General features: G+C 36.4%; 2 protein-coding genes across 2 annotated transcripts in view; both read right to left on the reverse strand.

The window, feature by feature from the left end:
- The window catches only part of LOC120341408 (uncharacterized), a 112394-nt gene extending 108351 nt beyond the window's left edge, over positions 1 to 4043 (reverse strand). The window contains exons 1-4 of the mRNA XM_078113611.1: positions 2756 to 4043; positions 1732 to 1804; positions 1036 to 1113; positions 744 to 833 (exon numbers count right to left, since the gene is read on the reverse strand). Coding sequence (XP_077969737.1) covers positions 744 to 833; positions 1036 to 1113; positions 1732 to 1783 — 220 coding nt within the window. The 5' untranslated portion in view covers positions 1784 to 1804; positions 2756 to 4043. The remainder of the gene's footprint in view (positions 1 to 743; positions 834 to 1035; positions 1114 to 1731; positions 1805 to 2755) is intronic.
- LOC120333023 (uncharacterized) overlaps positions 1 to 14610 on the reverse strand; it is a 163780-nt gene that overhangs the window by 54165 nt on the left and 95005 nt on the right. The gene's annotated exons all lie outside the window — the stretch shown is intronic.

The following is a 14610-nucleotide window of genomic DNA, read 5'->3' on the forward strand; positions in this document are numbered from 1 at the left end:
AGTCGGCGGAACGACAAATGATAAATATTTTATTATTAAATTTTGAAATTATTCCATGTTTCTATGTCTGTTTTGTAATTTTTCATTGGCTGGTAACAGTGAATGAATATTCATGTATGAGTGGTACAAACCGCAAAGCACTTTGAAACACTGATAGAAAACACATGGCTGAATATTGTAGAGTTGTTTAAAGGGGGAAAACCTCGAACTTTTTAAAAAAAGGGTATAATGCCTGTTTAAGAGAACATAACATATTTAGTGAGAGTTATGTAGAGTAGGTCCAAGAAGTCAATAACTTTTTAACCAGGCTAACTCCTCGCAAAGTTTTTAACGTGTGACCCCTTTTGCACTTGGAAATGTTCGAATCGAAGTAAGCTAATTCAAAACTGTCAGAAACTACATATAGATGTCCAAAAAAGGTGGCCGATAAGAAAAATAAGACAGCAGCTTAAACCCGATGATAGAAACACCATAAACAGCTGTACAAAGCTCCAGGTATTTTCGAAATTACTAGGGAGGTCATAACATATTTATTATGGTCATAAGGCGTGTATAAAGGAAAAAAATATATTTGACTTTTCATAAAGACCTTTAATAAGACAAGCATGGCGGTTTATTCTAAGTTTCAGGAGCCGTTTTTACACGGCTAATGCCCAAATGAATTGCTGTTTGTATGAATTCTGGATGAATGCTTGTAATTTATTTTTCATATAAAAATACTTGATATCGTCCTTGACTCTCACCTGATGTTGACGGCATTTCCTCTTGCATATTCCCAGCAGACCCTGCATCAGCTTGTACTTGAGGTTGTTGTGCGACTGGAGGTGGAGCAGCTAGAAATAATTAGTTGGTAAGTTTTAAAGGAAGGCGTAAAACTTCTAATAAGGATTTCATTCACTTTGAAACTGTGAAATCTAAAATAAGAAGATGTTAACCAAACATTCATTTCTTCCTGCCATGTCACGAAGTCAAACAAATTGCCTTCAAAATGAAACAGTTGTTAGTAAATTGCCCGAGAAAGTAAAATAAACATACCATGAATGTCATAATGATGGAAGTGCTGGATGTTATCGACTTGAATCACTTCGCCATGAACTTCATTAATAATCGAGCCTGAAAAAAGTCAAATCAATCTTCATTCACTGGAAATAACTATAATCTCTGTTTCATTGAAAATTATAGTTTGAATCATGAATATCCACTTATATATTATGAAATCAGGTTTCCTGCCAGAAATATATCTTGGTACTCCTGAAGTATGTAAAACAAGATGGCGGACACCGGAACGTAGTATGTGTACCAGGTTCGAGTTGAGCCATAGTTTTATTCTTTTCATTATTTTAATTTTAGTTCGGGTACTAGCCAAGTGACTCCCGTACTATTTGAACCTAAAATTATGGCCTAACCCTAACCTGGTACACATACTATGTTCCGGTGTCCGCCATCTTGTTACGCATACTATCCAATAATTCCCGATAATTATCATGCACAAGTTGCAAAGTTCTTCACAATATCATTTTTTTTTCAAATTTGTAGATAACGAATAATTATAATTATATTAATAATAATTATATTAATATTTATATTAATAATAATTATCATGCACAAGTTGCAAAGTTCTTCACAATATCATTTTATTTTCAAATTTGTAGATAACGAATAATAAATATATCATCACAATCCTTAGACACCGAATAATACTGAAATACGGTAACTTGGATGAAATCTCACCTTGGATGTTCACAATATTAGCTCCCTCTTGCTGTTGACCTTGATCTGCCATTCTTGAGATTAAAGAAACCACCTTATGAAAAAACAATAGGTTTGGACAAACATATCGAATTTTCTGGCTATTGAGTTGCTTTTATGGGCCCGATTTACTAAACACACCATATTCAAAGATTATATCAACGTTCCAGGTAATGGGTCGTTCGAAATGATTGCTGCTATCTTTTTATTAACGCTAAATTACAGCTTTATTCTCCAGAATATGAACATTATGAGGCACATTGGTGCTTAACTGACCAACAGAAAAAGAATTTTTCTGTCCAGTTATATTGAAGCGTTAAAACATACTGGGCAATGTTCACAAATCACAACACAACGTAAGTACTTCTAGTTGGCGTAGCACAACCATTTTTGCATATGCTATTCCTAGCCCCCACCTGACTATGCCATTCAAAAATTATGTCACTACGATGCCACAGTAACATAATGAGGCCGTCCAAACTATACGCACAGACGATCACATGAAATTGAGCAAGTTATTTCTCATGCTTTCTAGCCGTAACGTTTTCCATTAGAGAGAGATGGCTGGCATTAGTGAGTTCATTATCTTCGATGCTTATGCCATTTTGTGTCTTTACTTTGCTAAGTTTTTTGACATGATTGTTAGGTCGTAAAGACGTAACCTTTGGATGACAGAGCCAGGTGGGGGTTAGGAATAACATAAGCAAAAATGGTTGTGCCATGCCAAATAGAAGTACTTGCGTTGTGTAGTGAAAATACTTCTGTTAATTTTTTTGTTGGGTTGACCCACTAGTCTGAAAATGCAGTAATAACATACTTATATTTTGTTGCGTATTTACAGATGGTGTTATTCACATTGTTCAAATGAGGTTTTGATCTCTTGATGTAATTAAGCTCTATATGTTTCATTATGCTTTGAGAACAAAGAGTCAATTTCCCAGAAATACTTGTGGTATTACCCATTAAGCATTTTGAGACACACACAGACTATTGTGGTTAATCTTACCTCATCTTCCCATAAATAAGGGTGGTTTTGATCTCTGGCAAATTATTCCAGTATCCCCCTCATCTTTCATTGGGCAGTTATATTAAAACAATGTGAACATACTGTTGACAACTATTTCTATTTTTTAAATTATATTAGCTAATCTTCCAATATCTAAATATTTAAAAAAAAATGTAGTTACAAGTCAATCTAGGTTATTGAAATACATGTAAACCATTATTATTATGATTCTAGAGATTCAAGCAAAAATATAAATCACAAAAACATAATAAGAAATGCTGCAAGGCCTTGCATATCAGTCTGTCAGTGGATATTCCTAATAATAATAAAAACTATAGTGAATTTCTCAGAAATATGACGAAAATATTACACAAGAACTTGGGAGGCTTCATCTAATGACTTCTAACAACGCAGTGTGACCTCATTAGAAGTGAGCGTATTAACCGAAGTGAGGTTGACGTAACTCTTGACGCAGCATGAAATCTCAATATTTTTACAAAATTTGAAAATCTGATTTTAGGTTTTACTCGAATCTTGTACGACAATCTAACGTCAGCGATCTCTCTGGGATCGTTGCGACAAGAAAACCGATATTGGGGGGCTACAATGCAAGTGCAGTTTCAAGTATTCTGTGGCGTCCGCAGCTGCCGCAAAACCATGGCGGTATTTCCATGCCCTAGCCGCTACGGCCAAACCTATGGCGACTGACTTTTTAGCTGCCACAAATCAATGACGAGCAGCCGTTACCGCGGCAGCAAATTGAAAACTAATGGGAGGTAAAATTTTGCTGACCTAACCACGGCAGGTGAGCTGTAAAGATAGGGCTGTCCCTTATGGTGATAAATATTGGGTAAGTTGGAACGTTTTTCTTATGGATACAGTTTTGATGGATTTGGGGTTAGGGTTTAAGTAGATATAATTCCGAATGATCAATTATAATCAGGTACATTAATTTGTGAATATACCTTTATTACTGATTACTGAATAGCGCTATAATTTAATCCATTTAATACTATATTTTGAATATTGTTATTGGGTTTACCTGTTGCACTTTGCGCGTTCAACATTCAATTTGACCATATTTATTTTTTTCATTATTTTTAAAAAAGTTATTACGCCCATTTTACCTTTTTTTCGAAATGCCTAAAAAGATGCCTACCGGTAAACAATATATTATTCTCAAATACTACTACTAGACTTATGTGCATTTCATTGGATATTCACCTAGGCTAATAATTGTGACTAATATTTTGATTTTCCGTATTTTTTTTCTTTGGTGATAATTCCCATTTTCTATATTTTTCGAAGCGTCTAAATAAATGCATAGCATATGTGGTGATCGAGAGCGTGCGCCTCCTTATAATACTACGGTACCTTTTAAATATTACCAATGAGTTTACTTGTTGCAATTTGCATTTTCAATATTTAATATTTTTAACTAAGTTGTTATGTTTTTAAAAGTTATTACGCCCATTTTACCCTTTTTCCAAAGTGCCTAAATAGATGTCCAAAAAAGTGCCTATTTTCTAAGTGCCTACTTTTAGTCCGTCCCCAATGTCGTCCTATATGTTTAGTGTGCCATACCGGTACTGATAATAAGGACAATCAGTTTTTCAGTTTATTTTTTCGACTTCTGTTTTTTCAACAAATAATTAATTATGCAACCCGAAATAAGTTGGGAATAGATGTAGGCTACACATAACAGCGCTAGCTATTGTTATTATACCGGTACGGTGCTTTTTAGCAATTCAGTCAAGATATGAATTCTGTCGTTTGAATTTTCCGAAATTAGACAATTTGACGGCACAACAGCTATATTTATTATAGTAGAGTTGCACCAATCGTGATCGTAGAAATAATACTTTTGAATAAATTCTGATTTGCAGTTGACTATCAGTACTCCGCTCAGTCACTAACTCAAGATTTATACAGCACCGCCACCGCCCCTCGACAAAGTTCCCGTTTTCACACCTGTCTGACGTAATTCGTCACGTCTAATGTATTCATCCGCTCGCTGTAATAAATAGTTCACGCATTCCCCTTCACCCAATCATTGAAACATCTACTCGCAGTTTTATTTTTGTTTTTCAGGTTACTTCAAAGTGATTGAATGAAGTAAAACACATGAGGAAAAAATCAAATAACGACTCCGATATCTTGTGAAATAACAATCTTATTCCTATATCCTTGTCTGAAATTAATACCCAAGAATGAAAAACCTCACACCCTTTGTAACCAATTTATTTCCATATCCTACTTAACTTAATTATAGTAATTTTACTGTTACCGGTAACTTTAATTACCTATTACAATCTGGAATATAATTTGACAATAATAGGCTCTAATTTGGGGAATGAAATGGTCTCGCCCACCTTCTGGCAACTTTGGTTGGGCAACTTGGCATTTGACTCCAACTATAATCAGCTTGGCAATATGTTTTCAATAGAATCTTCCTTTTATATTTTAAATAACGATTAGAAGATCGATCAATTTGGCAATGGCAACCATTACAAAATTATCAATATGGTGTGGCAAATAATTTTTTTCTTTTTCTAGTATTTATTTTTGTTTACTGTATAGTATACCCTAAATTTAACGCGTTTTATTCTTACTTTAAATTACTTCTCAGTGGTTGGGTGTGTGTGGCTGGTGGGTGCATGTGAGCGTGTGTGAAATAACTTAATAATTTTAGGTAAGCAAACACGTACCACTTCCTCTTGACAAAACCTTCCATCTTATATTTTGTACGTTATAAACCTTATCTAAGGTTTCGTTTGCTCCCCTGATTTCATAATCAGTTTTTATTTATTTGTTTTTATCTGTCAAATGTATTGTTATGCTGATTATGGAGTCGAAATAAACTTATACTTATTATACATCACAACAAAAAATCAGTGCGCCGTACATAGTGAAAAACAATTAAACGAACAAAAGTATATGACGAAGTCCACAGCTCTGTGACATCACAAGCCGGACGGCTTCTAATAACTAGCTAACCGGGCGAGGGGCCGCGGTTCGCCATATGATAGGGCAGTCTTATCGGCTTTCCTCTCCCCCGGGATAAATATTTAAATCCTATTCTATCGAATGGGGCAGCGTGATTGAAACAGAAAATGTCTACAGCATGATTGCGAAGCACCAAAAAGTAAGTGTATTTGCAAATTGAAACATTTTTTGTATTATCAAGCTATGAGTCATACAACCGATTTTTTTCGCGGACTAGGATTTGTATCTTTTCAGCGAAAGGCAGTACATGTGAGCGGGAATCTGAAAATAAGCATTTTTAGTCAAATTCTAAATGATAGCTGGGTATCCTGAGTAATTTTTAGTCAAAAAATTAATTAGACCGCGCAATTATATTAAATACGATAACACCTTCGGATAGTGGCGCGGCCACTGAAGATTGAAAAAGTCGCTAATAACGAGTGCAATTGCATTTTTCTTAAATCCCCGATCGTTTTTGTGAACGTGGCGTGTTCTTTGGGCAGGGGTGTACAACCTTTATAACAGGAGGCCAGATACAATAAGTGGGTGAAGCTTCGGGCCGCACCTAGACACTCTACCTACGAAAGTCTCTAAATACGAAATATTGTCGTTTTCTTCTGTATTTCTCTGTTTATTCTTCCTCTTTCCAGTTGTACCTTTTCTATTTATTATGCGGTAATCTAAATCTAAAATTTATTTGTTACGGGTTTAACTATTATCATTATTATATAATTTATACAAATATTATGCCAGGGTTTTGTGGGGGCTCAGAACGGATTAAGGCATTTACCGGTAATATGTGTTCCTACTTGCGGAATCTTCTACTTATGAATGGGGCTTCCGGAACGAATTATTTTCGTAGGTAGAGTTTCTACTGTAGTTGCAAAAATCGTTTGTTTTTGTTATTGATCTTACGGCATTGTTAAGGGTCCTTGCAGAAATGTTGAGTTAAAACGCATAGAGTTCTAAAGAAAACTGCTATTCAAATTTATTGTCACACCGAGAAACACGCTTTTATGACATCGTGTATTTTCCAACAGGATTTTGCTAGCTAGTTTCGCTGAGGTGTCAGGAGCACTCAGTTATTAGTATAGACTTCACGACGCTAAGAGATTGAAATTGCTCGCACGCACCAGATTATCTGAAAACTCGTTTCGCGGGCACACCAATCAAAATGAGCACTTCTACGCGGGTCGCAAAATTTTTCTTCGCGGACCGCAGTTTGCTCACCCCTGATTCAGGCCGTAAACACTTCCACGTCAGTGTTTATTTTTCCTACATTTCCCACAACATAAATATGTCTTTTGCTTCGACAACGTTGATAATTCCTTTTTTCACTCGCACAGAACTGGATACTCCTGAAGTATACGTACCAAGATGGCGGACACCGGAACTCTAGTATGTGTACCAGGATCGGGTTGGGCAATAATTTTAGCTATAAATACTACGGGGTTCACTTAGCTAGTCCCCGAACTAGTAATAGAACTAAAATAAAATAGGGAAAATTGGAATATAATTGTAGCCTAACCCCCAACCTGGTAAATTACTAAATCAAACTGGGAAAAAGATAACTTATGTTGTAGTAGGCCTGCGACAGATAAAAAACGCTTCTGAATGCATTGTGAATTGTAAAATTTCGTGTAACTACGACACACATTACATTTGGTTTGTCTTGGAAACCACTGCAATCATTGCCATTGTGCGCGGGATATATCAATTCCTTTAATTGCCGCCGGAGGTTTTTGTTCTAACGTTATACAAGGTTGGAAACGCGACTTTTTCCCGGTTTGTGATGATATATAAGGTAATTAATCTAATCCTAATTTATATTCAATCAATTTTACTTCGTAAGATTTTATAGCAGACTTGGGGAATTTTCTTACGATATTATCTTGAAAATAATCTGAGTGACAGCATTGCGATATAGAGCGGAATCAGTGTTGCAAGTAGGCTACAGGCCAGAATTGTCGAATTCGTGATTTGCGACATTTGTGACGATAAATTAATATTATTAGACGTGATTGGTTGGTGTTTCACAGGCGGCCATTAGTCTGCGTTTCTGCCGAAAAAGTTGGTTTCTGTTTGACAGCGTTGTAGTACTTTTAAAGCTCTACGAAGCCGTCTTATTTGAGTGAAATGTAGAAAAAGGAAACTTGGTAGCCGCGGTAATATGTTGGGAGTTATATAAGTTTACGGCACGGAATGAAATACGGATACTAGGGAACTCGGGAGCATATTTAGGAGCCTCATCTCGACTTTGACAAGTAGCCTAACTTATCCAGTTATTGCTTTCGAACGTGACTTCAACGAATTGGACAAACGTATGGTAAATCGGCTAAGCGCGTCTTGGCCACGTCTATTAACTAGACATGTACCGATACCACTTTTGTCGCCGATACCGATACCTGCTAAAAACGCCGATGCCGATACTATAAAAAGGCCGATATCGATACTATGTAATTATTACTTAATTAGGGGTGCTGTGTAGGGTGAGGATGCCAAGTATGAGTACTTACAAGTATTCGATTCGTATCCGATTCCTAAATTTTTGATTCCGATTTTCGATTCCGAATCTCGATTCCTCGACATATCTTACCGAAAACACATACCCACCTAAGCAATACCATATGAAATCGAACAAGAGCACGATGTTCAAATTTTGGACTGCCAAGAAGACCGGAACTAAGTAGTATGGGTATCCGATCTGTCACAGGAGACAAAATCGCTCAAAAAAAAACGAATACCTCAGAACCCACAGAGATTTTTAAAATAAATAAACGTTAACGCCTTCTACCGAAATATTATATATAGTGAAGTGAAGTTTGCGTTGTCGTAGCAACTAAACATAGCAGGGAAGTAGTTTATACATATATGTGAAGAAATAGCCACAAAACGTTACACATTGTTTGAAATCCAAGATTTAACCTCGAGAATCGATTCCAATGCATCGGAATTGATTTTAGTCGATTCCTCAAAGATTCGATTCTGTAATCGAATCCGGACTCGATTCTGCATCCCTAGTGTAGGGCAGACGGGTTAAAACAATGGTCTTTGAGCGTTGTTCATAGTACACATTATTTCGAATCGAAAAAAAAAAGATATATAACATAATATGAAATTAATGTTTGGTGTTTGTTCAACTGATTAGGATACATTGTACAGTAACGCTAGTAATCGCGGTGTTCAATTAGAAAACTCATAAGCCGGGATGTCCGATTTGAATTTAATGTTAATATCGCGACCTTCGAATATCACCCACACATTCTAGCGCCGCCGTCCTACGTTCAAATTAAAAGCATTTTGCAAACATTTTATTTCGTGGCTAATCGTAATCGTCGACGCAATAAGTCAAAGCCAACATGAGAGAATATCAATCAGCACCGACAATAAGAAGGCCTACCTATAATCGTCGAGGATGTTTTTTTACTTTACTATTTTATAATATTTTACAATTGCTATCATATATTTTGAGACAGTCTAGGGCTAGGCGGTCATGTCAATATATCCATAAAGTAATTGTGTAGTTAAACAAAATTAAAATTAATACCTGCGTAGAGGAATAATTGTGTCGGAATTTAGTTTATCGATGTCGACGGACTAAATGACACTCGTACTTGACGACAAACAGTCAGATTTTTTACTCGTGCCAAGGGTCTATGTGCCGTTAATAAGGACCCCAATTCCACTGTATGATTTAAAACTGGGCGCCTAATTGCTTTTTGTTATGTGCTGTGTTAGGCTTACCATACGTCCCGGTTTAGCCGGGACAGTCCCGGATTTGACAAGCTGTCCCATCGTCCCGGCCGGTTGACTCAAATGTCCCGGTTTGTCGGCACGGCTGTCACTTACCATACGTCCCGGTTTAGCTGGAACAGTCCCGGATTTGACAGGCTGTCCCGACCGGTTGACTCAAATGTCCCGGTTTGTCAGCACGGCTGTCACTCACCATACGTCCCGGTTTAGCTGGAACAGTCCCGGATTTGACAAGCTGTCCCGGCCGGTTGACTCAAATGTCCCGGTTTGTCAGCACGGCTGTCAAGGGTAAAATATCCATATATATTCATTATTATTACAAATTTTTTTTTAACGATGTTTTTTATCACTGTTTTGCGACACACTTCGCTAGTTCAGGGAGAGAGTGAAATTGCTCTATTGTTATGTCACAATTGGTATATGTTTTAATGCGTTTTCTGGCGTTATTGCAATACCGTTAAGTTGTCGAAATGCCATAAAGAAAGTACAAATTTTCTAATGAGTTGAAGAAAGATTTTCCGTATCTGAAGCAAACTGAAGGAGGAAAGGTACACTGTACGCATTGCAGATCTGTTTTTCTATTAGTCATGACGGTCGTTCAGATGTCAACGATCATATCCAAAGCAGGAAGCATAAAACATTAATTGAGGCATCGACTGACCAATTTCTTTGCGATAACAAATTCGGATGATTCTTGTCGTTGTCAGTCGACATTTGCCTATCACACTGCTATTCATGGCCAAAGTTTTGACTGCGCCTCTGAATTGATTTCAAAGTTTTTTTTATCCTAAATTTGCATTAACTTGTAAATATACACAGTTAGAATTTCTGGTGTCCGCTGTCTGATAAGAGGATTCGCTGATTTTGCACGTTTACCCAGAAATAAATGAGAGTCGGTGATTTTTAATTGCATTGCTCCGCTGTTCTCCTCTGAACCCAATGATGATATAATTTAAACCAGTTTCATATCAGTAACCCTCGATGCCTCAAACAGAAAAGATATAGGGCTTGTTCCAGTTGTGGTTCGTTCTTTTTCACCTGATGTTGGTTGGTGTGTTTTATGATTCATTTATTAGACTTTAGCTCAGGTGTCGCTGCTCGATAACCAATTTTGGTTTTCGCGACTCCTTTCACCTCCAATTATCCGTTTTTGCTTCCTTTTACATTCCGTATGCATTTAGTGTATTTCATGTGTGGTGAAAAAATAAACTACTGATTACTGACTGATTACTGAAGATAAGATATTAAAATTCAAATCTCTACCCGGGGAAACCGCCAAAACTTTTACTGAATACTTGCTCTCTGTTCTCGATCAAAGTCATTTAAAGGGAAAAGTTGTTGGATTCTGTGCGGATAACTGCAACACCAACTTTGGAGGCGTAAAAAGACGAAAAACAAATAATGCTTTTTTTTTCAAACTAAAAGAAATATAACCGGTATAGATTGTGCGGCTCATGTAGTTCAACACTGAACTGCGATACCCTTTTCAACATTTTTTAAATTTGAAATTTAAAAAAAGACTATACAAAAGATCATCATTTTTACATAACATTTATTTCAGCATTATTATTTGTCGGCCATCAAGTGATTTTTTAAATTCTTGCGTGGTGTTGATTGAGCAGAAGGGATGCTTCCAAGTTTTTACGCTGGATACTTGCGTAAAGCTCGAGCCGGCGGCCGCTCGATTTTTATCTGTTACGTCATGTAATCGGAAATTCCCATACAATATCTCCTGAAACAGTCGCCGTGAACACACCACTCCTTAAAACAGCTGACTCATATTAATTTTGTCAAACGTGACTCGCAGTTTAACGAAGTACGACAAAATAAAAGCACTCTACTCTAGAATATCAAGGCATATGCGGACATAAAAAGCGAAATAAACTGTTCGATTATATTTAGTTTTGATATATATTTTTGTAACTTGCATATTCAAAAATCCTAAAGAGTACAATTCAATGTAGTGAGGTATTAATATATATGAGATACATTAGTACATTAAAAAAACATATTGCCACGGAATCTCCGTTGAACCCGTTTATGTTGATAAAAATATTCAATCCATGACAAATACGGGTATATTTACTTTGCATTAATTAGACTATAGATCAACATATTCCAAGGGGAAAGGTCAAGTGTGTGCATACGAGAGAATGTCACATGCCATGAAAAAGATGACAATTTGTTTTTATTGCCTGGAACTGTTTATGAAAGCGATTTACTTATTATGCGATAATCAGCGACATGACGGTAATCAAAGGAGTGAATCTGAAACTTGATTTCTGACTCAAAATAAAGAAGCAAACACTACAACAGAAATATGGCGTTATTAAAAATAAACGAAAAACTCCATGATTTATGATCCCGCGACAGATTGAACAAAACTTTATTTTAAAAGCAATAAATCGTTATAATTTGATTTATAACTTTAGGAAAATATACGGATATAAACATTGCTATATCATAGTCCTATTTTAAACGACTCAATACCAGTATTAACTCCCTAAATAAACACCTCTCCCCGATCTCCCGAATAATCTAAAATACCAGGGAGACGTTGTTACATTTTTGTAATTTTCGGTGGTGGTACTGATAAATAAAGTCAGAAAGAATTTCAAACACCCCCGCCGGCTGCGGCTGTCACATTGCTTAGCTCAAGCTGCTAATTTAGTTTAAACGATATTTTTTTAGTCCCAATATGGAAGCTGTACTTTACGTAAAACCGAAAGTTTCACTAGTCTGTAGATCTGGTGTCCTAAATTACGGCCTAAAATTACTTCAGTTGAAGCAGGTTCACCAGAATTCGAAGTCGCCATCTTGAAATGCTAATCACTAGGCAACGGCTGTGAGTTGGTGCCATCTAGTGGCCTTTCAGATCTCAGCTCTTACGACATAAACCAAACTCTGCCCTGATTGGTCGACGGTTCGTAGCGACGTCTTTGAAACGATTCCGCCCTTTTATGGAAACTTGCCATCGCGGCGCTTTTGATACCACTGTGAAGCAAAGGAAGTAGGTGAAGCCAAAAAGATAATAGCACGACTTTTTCTAATTTTGCGCAGTGATGCGATAAGTCTCTATTTCGTGCTCTTTGAAGGGTGATGGTGTAAAACGTAGGCGATTTCGAAATTTCACACGGCAGAATTGCTTTCAATTATAGATATGGAAAAACACCAATATAAGCTGTAAATTGAAGTGTATTTTACCGTAAATTACGAAAATGGATTTTTTGGAAACTGAACTGAATGAAGAGCACAACCGCACTTTGTTTGACATTAATGTTTTATTTACCGATTTTTTTTTTATCTTTCTTTATACATGTTTGTGTGTGTAAATTGGGTAAACTGACCTATGTATTTTTGTATTTCTAATTGTTTTTTAAACTTTATCAAAGGTTTTGCCAGTATTCCCATTTTCCTCAAACTTTTGTGTTTTCGTTGTTTTGTGTATGTTTTTTTAGGGGAAATCAAAATAAACCTATATCCATTTGCCAAATTACGTTATCGAATATTCTATGTAGGCCTACTCGTGCGCTGCGACTAAGTTATGGTACGCCCTGACATGAGTGGATAAATCAGCTAGTAGAAAATATTTAATTTTGATTGAAATTGAAACTTCGTTCAGAGAGAAATATTTTGCGTATATTTGGAGAGAACTATTACTGAATAAGTTCATTGGCCGGCCAAGTTAATTGACAATCATGTTTTTTATTCTAAACAATTTTATTCGCATTTGTTGTGGCTCCACTCGAGTGGCGGTAAACGAAATAAGGGGAAACATAATGTGATAGAACTGGATGGTCCAAACCATGATACAAGAGCCGCGGAATCATTCCGTTTGGCCCGCAGAACAATTTCAGCGTACACTAGAGACTGGACTAGACATGGGCAAAGTACGGCCCGGGGGCCATATCGGACTCACTAAGTAATTCGATCTGGCCTGCTGCCATTGAAAAAATTAAAAAGAAGGCTATAGAAAAGAACATCATTTTTACATAACATTTATTTCAACATTATTATCTGTCGGCCTTCAAGCGATTTTTTAAATTCTTGCGTGGTGTTGATTGAGCAGAAGAGATGCTTCCAAGTTTTTATGCTGGATACTTGCACAAAGCTCGAGCCGGCGGCCGCTCGATTTTTATCTGTTACGTCATGTAATCGGAAATTCCCATGCAACATCTCCTGAAACAGTCGCCGTGAACACACCACTCCTTAAAACAGCTGACTCATATTAATTTTGTCAAACGTGACTCGCAGTTTAACGAAGTACGACAAAATGAAAGCACTCTACTCTAGAATATCAAGGCATATGCGGACATAAAAAGCGAAATAAACCTGTAAACTGCTCGATTATATTTTGTTTTGATATATATTTTTGCAACTTGCAAATTCGTTACCTCCGCTAGAAAAAATCTGCTGAAAATCTCAAAGAGTACAATTTAATGTAGTGAGGTATTAATATATATGAGGTATATTAGTACATAAAATCTGACAATTTGTTTTTATCGCCTGGAACTGTTTATGAAAGCGATTTACTTATTATGCGATAATCAGCGACATGACGGTAATCAAAGGAGTGAATCTGAAACTTGATTTCTGACTCAAAATAAAGAAGTAAACGCAACAACCGAAATATGGCGTTATTAAAAATAAACGAAAAACTCCATGATTTATGATCCCGCGACAGATTAAACAAAACTTTATTTTAAACGCAATAAATCGTTACAATTTGATTTATAACTTTCGGAAAATATAAGGATATAAACATTGCTATATCATAGTCCTATTTAAACGACCTAATACCAGTATTAACTCCCTAAATAAACACCTCTCCCCAATCTCCCGAATAATTCAAAATAGGGGGGAGACGTTGTTACCTTTTTGTAATTTTCGGTGGTGGTACTGATAAGTAAAGTCAGAAAGAATTTCAAACTTCTGCCAGACTGCCGTCTGGGTCGGACGTGTTTTTGTTGCTCTGTTAGATGAAAGATCAATCAATGCTGTTGGACTGAGAATGCTACGCGCTGTGTGTTTCGGTATTTACTATTAGATTTGTATCTCGTGATATCAACATGATCAAGGCCCATCCACCGGAATTAAAGAAGTTTATGGATAAAAGA

Source organism: Styela clava, chromosome 1 (genome assembly GCF_964204865.1).
Source record: "Styela clava chromosome 1, kaStyClav1.hap1.2, whole genome shotgun sequence".
NCBI lineage: Eukaryota > Metazoa > Chordata > Ascidiacea > Stolidobranchia > Styelidae > Styela > Styela clava.